The 18,009-nt window shown below is 36.4% G+C and overlaps 1 protein-coding gene across 1 annotated transcript in view; it reads left to right on the forward strand.

Annotated features, from left to right (window-relative positions):
* RYR2 (ryanodine receptor 2) overlaps window positions 1-18,009 on the forward strand; it is a 537,004-nt gene that overhangs the window by 84,049 nt on the left and 434,946 nt on the right. The window contains exons 9-10 of the mRNA XM_088842508.1: window positions 2,402-2,476; window positions 7,927-8,083. Coding sequence (XP_088698634.1) covers window positions 2,402-2,476; window positions 7,927-8,083 — 232 coding nt within the window. The remainder of the gene's footprint in view (window positions 1-2,401; window positions 2,477-7,926; window positions 8,084-18,009) is intronic.

Below are 18,009 nucleotides of genomic sequence, written 5' to 3' on the forward strand. Positions count from 1 at the left end.
ACATACTCAGAGATGCTAATTTAATGGCCTGAAAATTGTCTGGAGTTTTTAAAGCTTTCCCCGTGATTATAACATACAACCAACACTGAGAATCACTATCCCAAGGAAATAATGGTTTTAGTCCCGTGATTCTCAGAGTGTGGACTGCCTGCACCAACATCGCCTGGGAACGTGTTAAAAGTACAAATTATTGATCTTACTAAACTGTGAACTCTGGGGGCCCAGTAGTCTGTATGCTTTTATATTTTTATTAGGTTGTAATTGCTTTACACTGTTGTGTTAGTTTCTTCAGTACAGTGACGTGAATCAGCAATCTGTATACACATAATCCCTTCCCTCTTAAGCATCCCACCCACCTACCCCATCCTACCCCTCCAGGTCATTACAGAGCACCAAGCTGAGCTTCCTGTGCAGTTTCCCACATCTGTTTTACACATGATAGTGTAGATAAAACAGTGAAAGTGTTAGTTGCTCAGCCATGTCCAATTCTTTGGGACCCCATGGATTGTAGCCCAGCAGCCTCCTCTGCGAATGGAATTCTCCAGGCAGGAATGCTAGAATGTGTTGCCATTCCCTTCTCCAGGGGATCTTCCCAACCCAGGGATCGAACCCTCTTCTCCTGCATTGCAGGTGAATGCTCTATTGTCTGAGCCACCAGGGAAGCCCATAGTGTACATATGTCAGTGCTAATTCTCTCAGTTTGCCCCACCCTCCCCTTTCCCTTGTGTCCACATGTCTGTTTTCTATGTCTGTGTCAAATTCCTGCCCTGCAAATTGATTTATTGGTAATATTCTTCTAGAGTCTGTATACCTGCCTTAATATACATATTTGTTTTTCTGACTCAGTTCACTCTGTGTGACAGATTCTAGGTCCCTCTCCATCACTAAAAAATGACTCAGTTTTGTTCTTTTATATGGCTGAGTAATATTCCTTTGTATATATGTACCACAACTTCCTTATCCATTCATCTTTTGATGGACATTTAGGTTGCTTCCCTCCAGCAATCTGTATTTTAAAAAACTTGAAAGATGATTCCAGTATTCACTAAAGATTGAGAACTACTGATGCATAACAGTGTTTTGACATTGTCCGTAATCTTGTCCCCAGAAGACATTTCATCCTATCTGGAAGCATTTCAGATTGTCACAACTTGGCTGATCACATACAAGTTGTGACTCAAGTTGTGGGTCATGACTTGGATGGCTTGTATTTGTGTGTAGTTGATAGAGGCCAGGGATGTGTCAGATATCCTACAGTGCATGGGATAGCCCCTCACCGCAGAGGATTACCCGGACCAAAGTGTCAGTGGCACTGCTGTTTAGAAACCGATGTAGACTATGGTTTCCCAACTTTGGCTCCCTATTATGACCACCTGGGGATTCCAAAATTAGTTTAATTTGGCCAGTATTAAGGGCAATATGTCAGGATTTTAAAAGCTATCCCCATGATTATATTCACAACCACAATTGAAAATTCCTGCTGAGGACCCTGGTCATTGAGGTACCTAAAATTCTTAAGTTCTAATGGATGGATCAGGGTGATCTTTAATTAATTTTACTATAAAAAAGTTAAAAAGTAGTCATTATTACCTCCTGATGGGATATAATAGGAAGGCAAACACCATTTTCTGAAGTGTTCTTGCCAAAATATCTCAATCTTGAACATGAGGATGTTTCTAGATTTTTTAATCTAACTACCAATTTAGAGGCAGATGTTAAAAAATCACTGTGAGGATGTCATCAGCAAAGTCAGAAGGTAGAAGGTACTCCAGGACAAATGATACAGTTTTTTTTTTTCCAACAAATAGAAGGAAAAAAAATAGGAGAACTGTTCTTTGTTGTTGTTTAGTTGCTACATCGTGTCTGACTCTTTGGTGACCCCATGGACTGTAATCCACCTGGCTCCTCTGTCTATGGCGTTTCCCAGTCATGAATAATAGAGTGGGTAGCCATTCCCTTCTTCAGGGGATCTTCCCAACAGAGATCGAACTTGCATCTTCTGCTTGGCAGCTGGATTCTTTACCACCAAGCCACCTGGGAAGCTATAATACATTACACTTCAGCAGCACTTAAACTCAGAACAGAGTACTTTTATAGACTTAAGTTTAATAGTGAAAGTATTCACTGAGAGAGATAACAGTGGCCAGGGTGAGGGAGAGAGGATGAATGGGATTACAGGGAGTAAATGACAAAGAAATTGTTTAAATCAATTGTTTATTCAAATCACTGTTACCACTGTTATTTATATTTCCAGATATATTCTCTCCAACCAAAAAGTATAGCTTTTGCTTTTTATCCAAAGCTTTCCCATTTACTTTCTTTCTTAATTGACTTTAAAAATAGAGTCTAAGAATACAACATTAAAATTGGACTTTTTATGTTCTTTTTTTTTTTTTAACAGAACTGTTCATTACGAAGGTGGTGCTGTATCGGTTCACGCACGTTCCCTGTGGCGACTAGAGACACTAAGAGTTGCGTAAGTAGAACTTCTGAATACATCCCGATGCTTTGGGTATGAAAGATTGGGCTGGCCAAAATGTTCATTTGGGTTTTCTGTAACATCTTATAGAAACACCTCAGTGAACTTTTTGGCCAACCCCATATATCTAGTGCTCTTGAACTTTTCTGCAAAATGGTCATGCTAACAAACAACACATAAATGAAACACGCTCTTTTTTTACCTTCCCCCTGCATTTATTTACCTTTCACTAGCCTACATTCACCAGGTAGTAAGCAATGGTTTTATACCATCTGCTTTTTTTTTTTTTTTAGCCTCATTTGGTTTTGCGTTATCGATTCATCCCAGTGTGTGCCTCTCCTGGCAGGAAGAGCCCCTAGTGCAGAGCGATGTAAGGTTTGGAGTCAGGACAAATTGTTTGCAGGCCTGTCGCACATTTCAGATCAGGGCTTGATCTGAATCACATTTCAGATTACATTTCACATTTCAGATTACAAAGGCATATGTAAACTAGTGGAAACCCGAATGAGGTGTGAGGGTCATCACTAGCAGTCACTACCTTTACTTAAAAATAGCTTGATAGCTGAGTGAGAAATGTGAATTGAAAACAGACTCACTGTGTATTCATTATACAAATAATGATTATCTTTTTTTTTCTGGTGACTTCAAAAAGCTGTACAGAGATTGACTTTTAGTTACTCTAAGTAAATGCAATACTGATGATAAAAGTGTCATTTTGAACTATTTTAAATAGAATTTAAAAATCAATCAAATTAAAAGAAAAGATTAGAAGGTCATTCCTTTGTCCAAAAACAGGGTTTTCAGTGCATTTGTTCCCTGTTATATTACACTTTAAAATTTTATTGATTTAGGGTAATAGACTTTCATGGATGTGTGTAGGGAACTGTCTTATTATGAATTGCTGTATTTTATTAACTTGATATTTTGAGATTAATGATTAAAATAGTTCAGTGGTCTTCAGGGTTTTTTGTGTTTTGTTTTTTTTTCCTTATGTACTCTGTGCAATAATTTCAAAAACTTTGTATTTCCTTCAACATTGCTAGGCTAAACATAGAATATTTTTCATTATCAGTTTAAATAGATGCAAAGAATATAACTTACAGTGTATTGTAAGTAGTGATATTTTAAGATAGCATGGGTAAACTACTCTCATAAAACTATCCCATTGACCTTGTGTACTGCTGCAATTTATTACCCATTTAATTTATTTAAAAATGCTTGAACATGGTCTCTTTAACAGTGAAGAAATATGTTATTCATCTTTCTCATTGAAATCATATTAGTTTACTCTCCCATGACAGAATTTTACCCCAGTCAGATTTTTTATGATTGATTTTCTGCTCACTCTATCTACTCCTACTCAACAAAAATATGCATGTAAATTAATTTCTATATTTCCTCTAATTTTAAGTATGCAACTTTTAAAAAGTGTTCTGTATTAATCCATTAGTTATCAATTAATTAATAATACTAAGTTTCTTTCTATATAAATTCACGGTTGGTCAAACCCACTGAAATATTAAAACTGATAAATCCTGAACTTAAAAGTAAAATTTTATGGACAGTGAATCTATTAATGGGATGGAAGTAGAAGAGATGACTAATGGAGCAAAAGGAAGAAAGCTCGTAGCCTTTATGTGCTTCCTAAATTATAGAGAATCTAGGGAAAAAAAATTCCAAATATATACATATATTTCTGTTATTTGCCTTGTGTATTGTTAAAAATGACAGCTTAATTAGAGATAAAATAGTGCTTTTATAAAACAGATTTCAGATGTTTTTTCACATTTATAGATTTACCTACCCTTCACGATTGTATACTTAAATTATTGTTTTTTTTTTTTTTTGAGGAAGCCAGGTCCTAAATCTGTCTATTGCTTATTTATAAAATAAATAAATAAAAGGATAAGAGCTCCTGAAAGCCTGATGAGACTTGCTTTTCGTTGTCAGCAATGTAATTGATGAGCTGTAATTACAGAAATACTCTTGAAAGTATCCAAATGGATTTCTTCATTGAAGTTTTTTATTTTAAAGATTTGGTTGCATCTTTGACCTCCTTTGGCATCACTGTAAATATATAAATTAGATTGCATTTAATTTGCATGTGTTCTTTTTATATTCAGTGGTCACGTTATTACTTACTTTTCTTTTACTTTGAAAGTGATATTCAAATTACTGCTTATGTGTATGACAGAACTATATTCCAAAGATCAATATTTATGTTGTAATCTTTGGGCTACCATATGTTTTTTTTTCTCCAGTGAGGTGCCAAACTATATATTTGTTATAATTTATGTAGTCCAGTAATTATATATTTTATATTGCAGTCTCATACAAACAACATTAATTGTGTCAAAAGTTTTTCAGTATCATGAACTTTTTAATGGAGTAAGCTTTAATTTGGGGAGTCAAATGTAATAGAAAACACATTCCTGTATTATACCCCAATGCAAAGTTTAAGACTATTATATGAGAAATGATTACTTCAATTATAAATGCACATTATGTATACTTGCAATTCTACTTTCTTATGTTACAAATTTTTTAAATAATTAACATCCTCATTCCTTTGAGATATTTACAAGTAAATGTAGATAATACATGAGGAACAGTTGTCTAATATTTTAACATAGGAAACTGATTTATGTAGCTACTTTGTTTCAAATGTTTTCAGTTTTTACTGAAATATTAGTTTCTTGCCCTTGATTTTCCTGGCCTTGTCCTCTTTTCTTTTGGACCATGGACACATGAGATGAGCTAATTTGAGCGCTTGTGAGCTAAAGAAAATGTGCTTAGACTTCACAACGTTTGACTGAGAATTGGGCAAGTTCATTCCATTTCTAACAGAATTCCCTTGGTGGATTGAGAAGAGTGTTTATGTATATGAACTCTATTAGATTTGAGCCGAATAGATTTGAACATGGGATCCAGAATACTGTCTAGAAGTTCTGGTGAAAAGTATGTGTTTGGACATACCTATGGACTATTTGAAAATGAAGTTGTTTTCTCTAGTTAGGATGAGTCATTATTTGATAAAATATTCAAATGCTCCTTGAAATAATGGAATGGTATTAAAAATAATTGCTTTTTTATAGCCTCTGCAAACAGTATACTTAATTTTATGAGGGGAATACACAAAGCTTTTCTATTACCAGAGTAGAATTGCTTTAACATGCTATTGTTGGTAAACAAACTTAAATTTCATTTTTAAGGCACTACTGTGTTATTATCAGGATTTATTGGTACATGGTTATTATTTTCTTAGGAGGACTTATCCAAAGTAATTATCTTTATAAACATTTCCATGTAAAACTTGAACTTATTACAATATCATTCTAGTATTAATTTTCCAGGCTAATACTTCAGGTTAAGAAAAAATCCAAGTTAGGGAAACAGCATTCAGTTCAGTTCAGTTGTGTCCGACTCTTTGCAACCCCATGAACCGCAGGACGCCCGGCCTCCCTGTCCATCTCCAACTCTTGGAGTTTACCCAAACTCATGTACATTGAGTCGGTGATGCCATCCAACCATCTCATCCTCTGTCGTCCCCTTCTCCTCCTGCTCTCAATCTTTCCCAGCATTAGGGTCTTTTCAGATGAGTCAGCTCTTTGCATCAGGTGCCTAAAATATTGGCGTTTTCCCTTCAACATCAGTCCTTCCAATGAACACCCAGTACTGATTTCCTTTAGGATGGACTGGTTGGATCTCCTTGAAGTCCAAGGGACTGTCAAGAGTCTTCCCCAACACCACAGTTCAAAAGCGTCAATTCTTTGGCACTCAGCTTTGTTTATAGTCCAACAACAGCATAAAATTGACTTAAAGATAATTTGTTGAAACAAAATTGGCATTAATAAATCTACTGCAAATCTAAAAAAAAAAAAAGTAGCGCTCGTAACTTATAGAATCTAAAATTGTTTAATGATTCTGTATGAAAATAAGTTTATTAATTAATAAATCATATTGGAATCCTCTACATATTTACTCTTTATCTGTTTGATTCATTTTGAAGTGGTAAGAGCTTCTACCGTAATTACCTTTTAAAAATTTATGCTTGTGTGTCTTCTGTTTTATTTTCTGTTTGCCATTGGCATGTGAAGCTTCATGAAATAGTACATTTTTTTAGAGTGTGTCTTTCTCATTATAAAGTAATCAACTGTGTTCGCTTTATGGGCTTCCCAGGTGGCTCAGTAGTAAAGAACCTGCCTGCCAAGCAGGAGATGCGAATTTGATCCCTGGTTCAGGAAGATTCCCTAGAGAAGGAAGTGACAACCCACTCCTGTAATCTTGCCTGGGAAATGCTATGGACAGAGGAGCCTGGAGGGTTATTGTCCATGGGGTCGCAATTGAGTTGGACATGACTTAATAACTCCACAATAACAATAATATTTCCTTTATATTTTTTGCCTTGAATTTTAATTTGTCCGATAGCAATTTTACCATCATTATTTTTTCTTAGTTTTATGGGCATGGTGAGTCTTTTTTATTTTTACTTTTTTGAAAAAAATATTTGATTCTTAGCACGTTTCTTATCATTGATAAGAGGCTGTCCTTGCTTTGTACACTAGCATGATAACTGAAAGTCTCCATTACTGGAACCTTCTTTCCACTCTTTACTATAGTGAGGGCAAGGTTCTGTTATGTATAGCTTTCAGTTAACACAATGCGAGAATGGTCTGTATCTTCATTTTTCTTTTCTTCTCTATCTGAAATTCACTATTTTTAAAAGCAGATTTTGATGATTACAACTCTGCTTTTTATCTTTTTTATGCAACTTTAGTTTGCATTTTCTGTGTTTTGCATGTAATTTTTCTTGCCTTTTTTTCTTTTGACCCTATTCAAATTTAGTTTCTTCATTTGTCTCTTTTGTTTCTTGGTTTTTATTGACATCATTGTTCCATATTATTAAAATTTAAAACATAGAATGAGATTTCTTTTTTTCAGATGTCTAATTCAGTTTGTATATATGAATTCCAGTTAACATATTTAGGCATTGACTCTAATACCACTTGCCTTCAAATCTGTTCAAATCCAACAAAAAACTAGTCAATCCTAGTTTATGAGTTTTATGAGTTTAAAGTGTCATTTTAATCTCATAATGTCTTTATCTGTGACTGGTGATTAGAAATTAACTCAGAACACAAATTCTTAGTCATCTTAGTAGTGTTTGGTGTGGATAGTATTACATTTAATGTCAGAAGACCTTGAGATAAATTTTGCTTCTACTTATTATTATCTGGGTGACATTAAATATTACCTATAACTGTTCCAAATAACCATTTTGTTATTTGTGAAATAAAAATGCTACCACCATCATAAAGTTTTTGGAAACACTCAAGAAGACAGTATATGTGAAACCTTCTTGTTCATTGTCTGACACATACATTTTAATTGCTATTTCTCCTGTCATTTTGTTTGCTGTTGGATCAAGTCTTAACATTTTTTGTTAGGTGGAGTGGAAGCCACATAAGGTGGGGACAACCTTTTCGACTACGCCATGTCACAACAGGAAAATACTTGAGTCTCATGGAAGACAAAAGCCTTCTACTCATGGACAAAGAAAAAGCTGATGTCAAATCAACTGCGTTTACCTTCCGGTCTTCCAAGGTAAGACAGAGATATAATTTTGGATTTCCCACTGCATTTCCTTTGATGTTAGAAATACAAAGAAGAAAGATGTATGTTTTACACAAATTTCTAAATTCTCAGTTTCTCTTCTATTCATTCCTCTTCAGTCAAACCCATTTCCTTAACCAGTAAAACCTGCCCAGGTGTTTCACTTGGTTTATCGTTCTTTGGTTATTTTCATGTAGCATATCCATCCAGCTCCTTTTAGTTTTCTTAGACATTGACAATGCAGTAAGCGCAGACCTTGTGCTGCTGTGGCATAACAGTGTGAGGGGCACATCAGCAGAACCTTTTCCTCACAGGCTCGGTTACACATCTGCTCTTACATACAGACCTTTCTTCTTATGTCTATTGAATCTTGTATAAGGACAAAACATCTAAGACTGTCCTTAGATCTTTCATGAGAATTCCTCTGAAGTAGATGTTGAGTAGAATAGACAAAATAAGTGCACGTCAAAGTCAGGATGAAATGCTGGTGCAGTTAGACTCTCTCAGTACCTGATATGTGTGTATGTGTGTGTGAGATGAGTCGTGTCTGACTCTTTGTGGTCCTACAGACCGTAGCGGAGTCGTGTCTGACTTTTTGTGGCCCCATAGACTCTAGTCCACCAGGCTCCTTTGTCCGTGGAAATCTCCAGGCAAGAATAATGGAGTGGATTGCCATTTCCTGCTTCAAAAAATCTTTTTAACCCAGGGATCCAACCTGTGGCTCTTATCCGGGTCTCTTACATCTCCAACATTGGCAGATGGGTTCTTTACCACTAGTGCCACCTGGAAAGCCTCAGTACCTGATAAGAGATTCCCAGCTCACCAACCCCACCATGCAGTGGATTGTTAACCTTGCCTCAGCAAAACAGCACATGTCCTGAATAGTGAAGTGTCTCAGGAATAGCTGAAAATCGCTTGTTAATTTGATACATGCCAAGTGTCTGTTGTGTGCCTTTTTAAGATAATTGTATATTTCTGTGCTTAAGTTAATGATTATTGTGAAATTTGGGCATTGTGTTAGAAATGGTATTGAATTACTGGGTAGCTTTGTCTCAGAGATGCATAACTTTATGCCCATGTTACAGATAAAGGTATGTTTGAGCAAGACCAGAAGTACAGGATAGTAGCCTGAGTTTACATCCCTAATGCCATGCTCTCAGTTCTCTTGCTTTGGGCAACACAGAATGGTGGAAGATGCTTCTGATTTGATGTGTTCTCCCAAGTTTTCCAGGAATAACAGCCAGTATACGTCCCTATTCATTCTGGTGAAAACAGACAAGGCTGGTCAGTTCCAGTGGATAATCTGAGACAGGATCAGCATTTGTAGTTGTTGTAGGGACCCACGGGGGAGCTCTGAAGGGGGGAGTACTTGGGTGGACTTCAGGTGGGCAGTTGGTTGCTCCTTGTCTCTATAGTTGGAAAACACAGTTGATCACATTGTGAACAGACTTGGTGCCAGTGGGCTTCTTCCTCAAGACTTTAACCGCAGAGGTGGGAATTTACTAGTTTGTCCACTGATAATCCCTCAGTCCAGAAAGACAAAAAATTCAACCTGCCAAAGATGATCAGTTATCTGATGATGAAAGCCCTTTTCAAGAAAAAAAGATGGCAGAAAATTGAAACAGTACAAAGAAATGCATGACATCCCAGCAAAATATATCTACTGAAATAAAATCCCAGAGAAGGGGAAAAATATGAACAGGCATATCACATTGAAATAACATTAGAAAATTTTTCAAGACATGGCATTTTAAAAGGTAAACATATATCTGACAAAAACTGGAGGCAAAAGAGGAAAAGTAAAAGGTGCTTTGATTTCTTCCAGTAAAACAATGATAAGTCAAATAATATTTTCTAAAAATTTCAAAATCAAGTAACAAATAAGATATTTCTGAGTAAAAAGCCAAACATTCAACTGTAATACAATTTACTGAACTAAGGTAGTGGAAGAAAGGGAAATCTGTAAAAGAAGGGAAGTGAACATTTATTCACCCAGAACATATGAGGGCTGATTTGATCTCAACTGAGGGTAGGGAACATGCTGATAGGCCATGCCTTCCTAAATCTTGTTGAGGGCACTGAGAAGCAGGGACCCCTTCTTCCCTAAATCCTTCACCTTTTAAAGATGATAATTGCTACCATTCTGTGATTCTCAGTAAGTCTACAGTTTGAGCTGAGTATTTTCCGTAAGTGATGTCTCTGAGAAACAAGATCCCTATTTTACAAATGGAAGAATTAAAGACAGGAGAGATGAGTCACCTGTCCATCTTCTATGGATAGTCACTTAGCTGGGTGTATAGAAAAGCTGGTAAACATGAGGTTATCTCTGCTCCAAACCACTGCCCAGGGTGGATTTCAATAACCAGGCCTGATCTCCAGGTCTGGAACCCTGGGTTGGCTACTCACTCATTCACCCCCAAGGCTGTCAGAGCTCCCCGGGACCTCCGTAGTGAAGCACTCTCCTACCTACTCTACAGGCTCCCAGGCAGCTGCCTGACACTGTTGTCTAATTGTGGTCTCAGGGTTGGACACAACTGAACGACTTCACTTTCACTTTTCACTTTCACACATTGGAGAAGGAAATGGCAACCCACTCCAGTGTTCTTGCCTGGAGAATCCCAGGGATGGGGGAGCCTGGTGGGCTTCCGTCTATGGGGTCACACAGATTCGGACATGACTGAAGTGAATTAGCAGCAGCAGCAGCATTTCCTGTTATTGCTGGAGAAATCTGAAATTCATCTTTCTCTTTTCATTATTTCTGTAACAATCACATTCCTATAGTCTTCAGAAATCCTGCTTTACTATAGAAAGCTGAATACCTCTGCAATCTTTCTCTTTTCATTCTTTCTACTATAACAGTCCTACTTCTCCAGGAAGTAAGTGGATGCCTCTAGCTTTTCTAGGCTCCAAAATCACTGCAGGTAGTGAATGCAGCCATAAAATTAAAAGACGCTTACTCCTTGGCAGGAAAGTTATGACCAACCTAGACAGAATATTAAAAAGCAGAGACGTTACTTTGCCAACAAAGGTCCGTCTAGTCAAAGCTATGGTTTTTCCAGTGGTCATGTATGGATGTGAGAGTTGGACTATAAAGAATTTTGAATGCTGAAGAATTGATGCTTTTGAACTGTGGTGTTGGAGAAGACTCTTGAGAGTCCTTTGGACTGCATGGAGATCCAACCATCCTAAAGGAGATCAGTCCTGAGTGTTTATTGGAAGGATTCATGTTGAAGCTGAAACTCCAATACTTTGGGCACCTGATGTGAAGAGCTGACTCATCTGAAAGACCCTGATGCTTGGAAAGATTGAAGGCGAGAGAAGAATGGGACAACAGAGGATGAGATGGTTGGATGGCATCACCAACTCAATGGACATGAGTTTGGGTAAACTCCGGGAGCTGGTGATGGACATGGAGGCCTGTTGTGCTGCAGTCCATGGGATGGCAAAGAGTTGGATATGATTGAGCAACTGAACTGAACTGAACTGAGCAAAACAGGCACTGGGTTATTCAAATGGAAATGCAAATACAAAACAGACACGTATATTAACATTTCAAAATGTCTTGCATACATGCCTCCGTTGATCTAGCAACATTCTATATATGTGCATTTTAAATGAGAGGGGTTTTCTTATAGAAATAAAATAAAACTGTGCACATTAGCTTTATCATTCCTTGCCATGGCAAAAAAAAAAAAAGACAAAACCCTGGTAAAGACTCAAATATTTAACAAATATTAACAGAGTTGGTAACTTAGTGGTATTAGCTATGAGAATATATTGATTTGGAAAGATATCCATCATAATATTGTTGAGTAAAAAAAAGCAAATTATAAAGCAATTTTAAAATCTTACTTTCTTTTTAACTGAAAAAAAAAAAAAAGACCCGAGTGTGTGTTTGTATATGATTATACGTTAGATGTGAAAAATATGCACTAATCTTTTACCTTTGACTGCTTAGAAAGATCACAATGGAGGAGGCAGGAGAGAGAAGAAAGGATTGGGAGGTTGAGGTTCAGTTCAGTTCAGTTCAGTTCAGTCGCTCAGTCGTGTCCGACTCTCCGCGACCCCATGAATCACAGCACGCCAGGCCTCCCTGTCCATCACCAACTCCCGGAGTTCACTCAAACTCATGTCCACAGAGTCGGTGACGCCATCCAGCCATCTCATTCTCCGTCGTCCCCTTCTCCTCCCGCCCCCAACCTTTCCCAGCATTAGAGTCTTTTCCAGTGAGTCAACTCGTCGCATGAGGTGGCCAAAGTATTGCAGTTTCAGCTTTAGCATCAGTCCCTCCAATGAACATCCAGGATTGATCTCCTTTAGAATTAGCAAATGCAAACTATTATGTAGAGAATGGATAAACAACAAGGTCTTACTGTTCAACAGGGAACTATATTTAATATCTTGTGATAAACCATAATGGAAAAGAATTTGAGAAAGAATGTGCATATATGTGCAACTGAATCATTCTGCTATACAGTGGGAATTAATACAACATTGTAAATCAACTATACTTCAATAAAATATAAAAAATAAACCTAAAAAACAGATCAAAATGGAAGATATATGAGAATATGAGTGCAAGGGGAACATTTTTATTTAACTTTTAAAAAATCTCTGGTTGTTTTGCCTGTCATGATAGCCATTTTTCCTTTGTAACAAAAAAATCAATTAAAATATTCAACCGTTGCACTGACATACTTGGACATAAGTTTTGTGCACATTTTAAATTTGTTTCTTCGTGGGGAGACCTCAAAGCAGAAATACTGAGTCAAAAGCTGTGAATATTTTCAAAATCTCGAAACAGTTCTTACCCAGAGCAATAGCTTTTGAAACATTTCCCCATAAATATCTCTGCTTTTGTTCTGTCAGTGTTATAGTTTGCATATGAAGAATTTTTACTGACCAGATTCTTCTGTGGTCGCTGTTTAGAGGTTCTGTTTCGGGCTTTTGGTGATTGTATACTCCAATACTTTGGCTACCTCATGCGAAGAGTTAACTTACTGGAAAAGACTCTGATGCTGGGAGGAATTGGGGGCAGGAGGAGAAGGGGATGATGGAGAATGAGATGGCTGGATGGCATCACCGACTTGATGGACATGAGTTTGAGTGAACTCCGGGAGTTGGTGATGGACAGGGAGGCCTGGCATGCTGTGATTCATGGGGTCACAAAGAGTCAGACACGACTGAGCGACTGAACTGAACTGAACTGATACTGTCATAGTTGACATTGAAAGCACAGAGAACTGGAATTTCAGTATTGCCTTTTAATGAACTGTATGCATGCATATGTGCACGCTGAGTTGCTTCAGTCATGTTTGACTCTCTGCAACCCCATAGACTGTAGCCTGCGAGACTCCTCTGTCCATGGATTCTCCAGGCAAGAATACTACAGTGAGTTTCCAAGCCCTCCTCCAGGGGATCTTCCCAACCCAGGGATCACACCCAGGTCTCTTAAGTCTCCTGCACTGGCATGTGGGTTCTTTACCCTTAGCACCACCTGGGAAACCCAATGATCTGTTTGATTTCTCTAAAGCTGGTCTCCTGTATGGAGCTCACATTCATGGAACCACTCTAATACACAGGTTGGTAATAACGCACTATCAATTTGTGTATAACAGGGTTGAGAGTCATGAAAACAGAGGTGAAATCAAGGAAAACATTTAATTTTTTTATTTGATTTATTTTATTGAAGAATAGTTGACTTAGTGTTACGTTGTTTTGTGCTGTACAGCAAAATGATTCAGTTGTACATGTCATAAACATTATTTTTCATATTCTTTTCCATTGTGATTTATCACAGGATATCAAATACAATTCCTTGTGGTACACAGTAGGACTTTATTGTTTGTCCATCCTATATATAATAGTTTGCACTCGCTAATCCCAAAGTACCAATTCATCCCTTCCCCACCCCCTCCCCCTTGGCAACCACAAGTTTGTCTCTATGTCTTGAGTCTGTTTCTGTCCCATAAATAAGTTCATTTGTATCATATTTTAGATTCCACAGATAAGTAATATCATATGGTATTTGACTTTCTCTTTCTGACTTACTTCTCTTAGTATGATAATCTCTAGGGCCATCCATGTTGCTGCAAATGGCGTTTATTGTTTTTATGGCTGAGTAGTATTCCATTGTGTATGTGTGTGTATATGTGTGTGTGTGTGGTGTGTGTATACCACATCTTCTTTATCCATTCAACTGTTGAGGGACATTTAGGTTGTTTCCGTATCTTGGCTATTGTGAACAGTGCTGCTATGAAAATAGGAGTCCCTGTATCTTTTTGAATTAGAGTTTTTCTGGATAAATACCCAGAAGTGGGATTGTTGGATGGTATGGTAACTCTGGGGGCTTCCCTGGTGGCTCAGCAGTGAAGAATCCATCTGCAATGCAGGAGATGTGGGTTTGATCCCTGGATCGGGAAGATCCCTTGGAGGAGGGCACAGCAACCCACTCCAGTATTCTTGCCTGGAGAATCCCATGGACAGAGTAGCCTAGCAGGCTATAGTCCACAGGGTCTCAAAGAATCGGTTATGTCTGAAGCAATTGAGCACATGAAAACTCTATTTTTAATTTTTTGGGGAAATCTTATTTTTAAAATCACAGAATTTTCATTTTAGTCACTGATAGATTAGGTAATAACTGTTTCCTATGAAGTCAAGACAATAACTCTATTATTTCTAAATTATTTTGTTTTATTATATATAATGTAAATCATTATAGAAGATTTTAGAAAGAAATAATGCAAAAATATGGTAAGGGGTAAATTAAAATTGTGTACTATCCATCACTCAGAAACAACTATTAAGTGTATGTATTTCAGTCTTTAACAACTATATACATATTTTTATACTGATAGGGCTAATTATTAAAATTAAAAATTATTCATGACAAAAGGTGTAATTACATAATAAAAACACATTGAACTTTAACTAAAGTAAAAGTACAGTTCTTAAATTATAGATGACATAATATGTTTTTAAAATAAAATACTGTTTTTATACTGTTAACATTTTAGAGAAGATGATGTAGGTAAACAGTTTCTTTCATCCTTTTGTTAAGCATCATACTTGGTCATGGTCCCTGGTCTTTGAATAAATAATCACGTTTTCTTAAAGGTGTATCTGATTCTTGTTTTCCCTTAATGTCACTGACAAGCTGAAAATGCTTGGTATATTTTTACATATTTTTGCTATACTATATCCAATGAAAATAATGAGTACTTATATTTCTGAAAGGCAAAGATATGTGTGTAAGATATTTCTTTGATTCTTGGTGTACTTTGAGTATACAATTAATAAATGACTATTGGTTGACATAATTACTATGTTGTAAACCAAGTTTTTATTACTGGTGAAAAATTAAACTTTTTTTAGAACAGTTGAAAATATCAACTTTTATCTTAGAATCAAGGGTATGGTTTTAGAAATTTTGAAGTGAAAATCACCTCTTAAGGACCCTTATTTTACATTAGTGTTCTCTTACCTATGATTGTGTGAAACTGCTTTGAAAGTATATTCTTAAAATATATATATACATTTTTTTAAAAGAAAACATTAAGATCATTCTGGGCTTCCCTCATAGCTCAGTTGGTAAAGAATCCACCTGCGATGCAGGAGACCCCAGTTCAATTCACCGGTCAGGAAGATCTGCTGGGAAAGGGATAGGCTACCCACTCCAGTATTCTTGGACTTCCCTTGTGGCTCAGCTGGTAAAACTGGTAAAGAATCCACTTGCAATGTGGGAGACCTGGGTTCGATCCCTAGGTTGGGAAGATCCCCTGGAGAAGGGAAAGGCTACCTACTCCAGTATACTGGCCTGGAGAATTCCATGGACAGTATAGTCCATGGGGTCCCAAAGAGTTGGACATGACTGAGTGACTTTCACTTCACTTCACTTCAAGATCGTTCTTAGTTAAAAATTTGAGAACAGTTTTAAAAACCTGTTCTACTAGTTAATATAAGGAGAGATTTTTTTAAATTGTCATTGGGATATCTTTGTATTAATGTTAATACTCACTAGCCATTCTCAAGTTCAGGATTTGCAGAATAATCAACAATTTTTTATGATTGGGTATATTCAGAATAAACACAATAAAGTGAAAGACAATTTATAATATCACCAATGTTGTCCCCCTTTCCCCCTCAGCTTTAGGGAGATATAACTGACATTTAATAATGTGTGAAAATAAGATGTACAATGTGATGTTTTTATGCATATATATATTGCAAAAGTCTTGGTCTTTTTTTTTAAAGAAAGCATTTTATATCATGAAAAATTCAGTTTGATTCATGCAGGTTTACTTTCTCTACTCCTAGAATTTTAAACCATTACATTAGTGTATTGAAATGTCAGTTTTAAGCATAAGGTAGGTTGACAATCACCCGTGTATTACACTGCCCCCACGATGTCATTTTTTTTTTTTTTTAGCTTAAAATGCCATTAAAATATTCCTCTGTGGGTGATTTTACCCAGTCTTTTTCCTCTCATGAACTGTGAATAGAAACCTTTGGCTATTGAAATGATGGAATACCAACCTCAAATAAGACTTCCAATGAAATTACAAGGATTATGGAGCAAACTGTAAAAATAGAACAAAATATTTTTAGGACATAGTTTAAGCATGTTTTTTATTTGAGATTTTTATTCTTGGCTCAAAAAATGTTTAAGATATTTTAAAATGTATAGACCCATAGAATAAAAATAAGAGTCAAGCTATCAGTTTATAATGTGCCAAGTAATATGCTAAGTCCTTTTTATGTGTTTTCTTATTTAATCCTGCTGCTGTTGCTGCTAAGGCACTTCAGTCATGACCAACTCTGTGCGACCCCATAGACGGCAGCCCACCAGGCTCCCCCGTCCCTGGGATTTTCCAGGCAAGAACACTGGAGTGGGTTGCCATTTCCTTCTCCAATGCATAAAAGTGAAAAGTGAAAGTGAAGTCGCTCAGTCGTGCTGGACTCTTAGTGACCCTATGGACTGCAGCCTATCAGGCTCCTCCATCCATGGGATTTTCCAGGCAAGAGTACTGGAGTGATGGCCATTGCCTTCTCTGTATTTAATCCTAGTTCAAACCCATGAAGCTTAGATAGTGTTTTTAATCTTCATTATGTAGATGACTATATTTAGGCTTAGGTTACTTAAGTGGCAGATCTAGACTCTGAACCTAAGTATTAATAGTAAATCTAAAGCCCCCTTTAATGATAAAACTTATGGTTTAATAGTAATAATTAGCAGATAAAAAGAAATGTTGCTCATCTGTGATCACCTGCATATTATGGTTGCTTAGTGATTGATTAAATATCTAAAAATTAAAATCAAAATGGATAATTTGGGCTTTTTTTGTTATCGAAATAGTTATATGATGTTTATCAATGCAGATGGAATTTTGCTTTTATCAGGATTAAATTCTGAATAAATTCTTGCATTCAAGTGGTGTTTCTCAAAGGGTTTTAATAGCAAAATAGAAACTATGTTTTTACAGAAGATAAGAGAAATTCTGTTTTAGTTTTTATGGTAATTTTAAATAGTATTAAGTCTGACAGTGAGCTTGGTGAAACCATCTGTGGTTAAGATGAGATGTTTCACTAATTTAAAAGGATATATGCATTTTTGTGTTCGTTGCAGCATTATTTACATTAACTATGATTGATCAGTGCCCATCGATAGGTGAATGGATAAAGAAGATATGGTATACATACAAATATATATGATGGAATTTTACTCATCTGAAAAAAGAAATCTTGCCATTTACAACAATTTGGATGGACATAGAGGGTATGCTGCTGGAGTCAGAGAAAGACAAATACTGTATGATTTCACTTATATATATATATATATATATATATATGCAGAATTTAAAAAACAAAACCAATGAACATGCATAACAGAACAGACTCATAGATACAGAGAACAAACA

This window comes from Moschus berezovskii, chromosome 12, assembly GCF_049115385.1.
Source record: "Moschus berezovskii isolate FMDL1 chromosome 12, NW_MosBer_1.0, whole genome shotgun sequence".
NCBI classification, from domain to species: Eukaryota; Metazoa; Chordata; class Mammalia; order Artiodactyla; family Moschidae; genus Moschus; species Moschus berezovskii.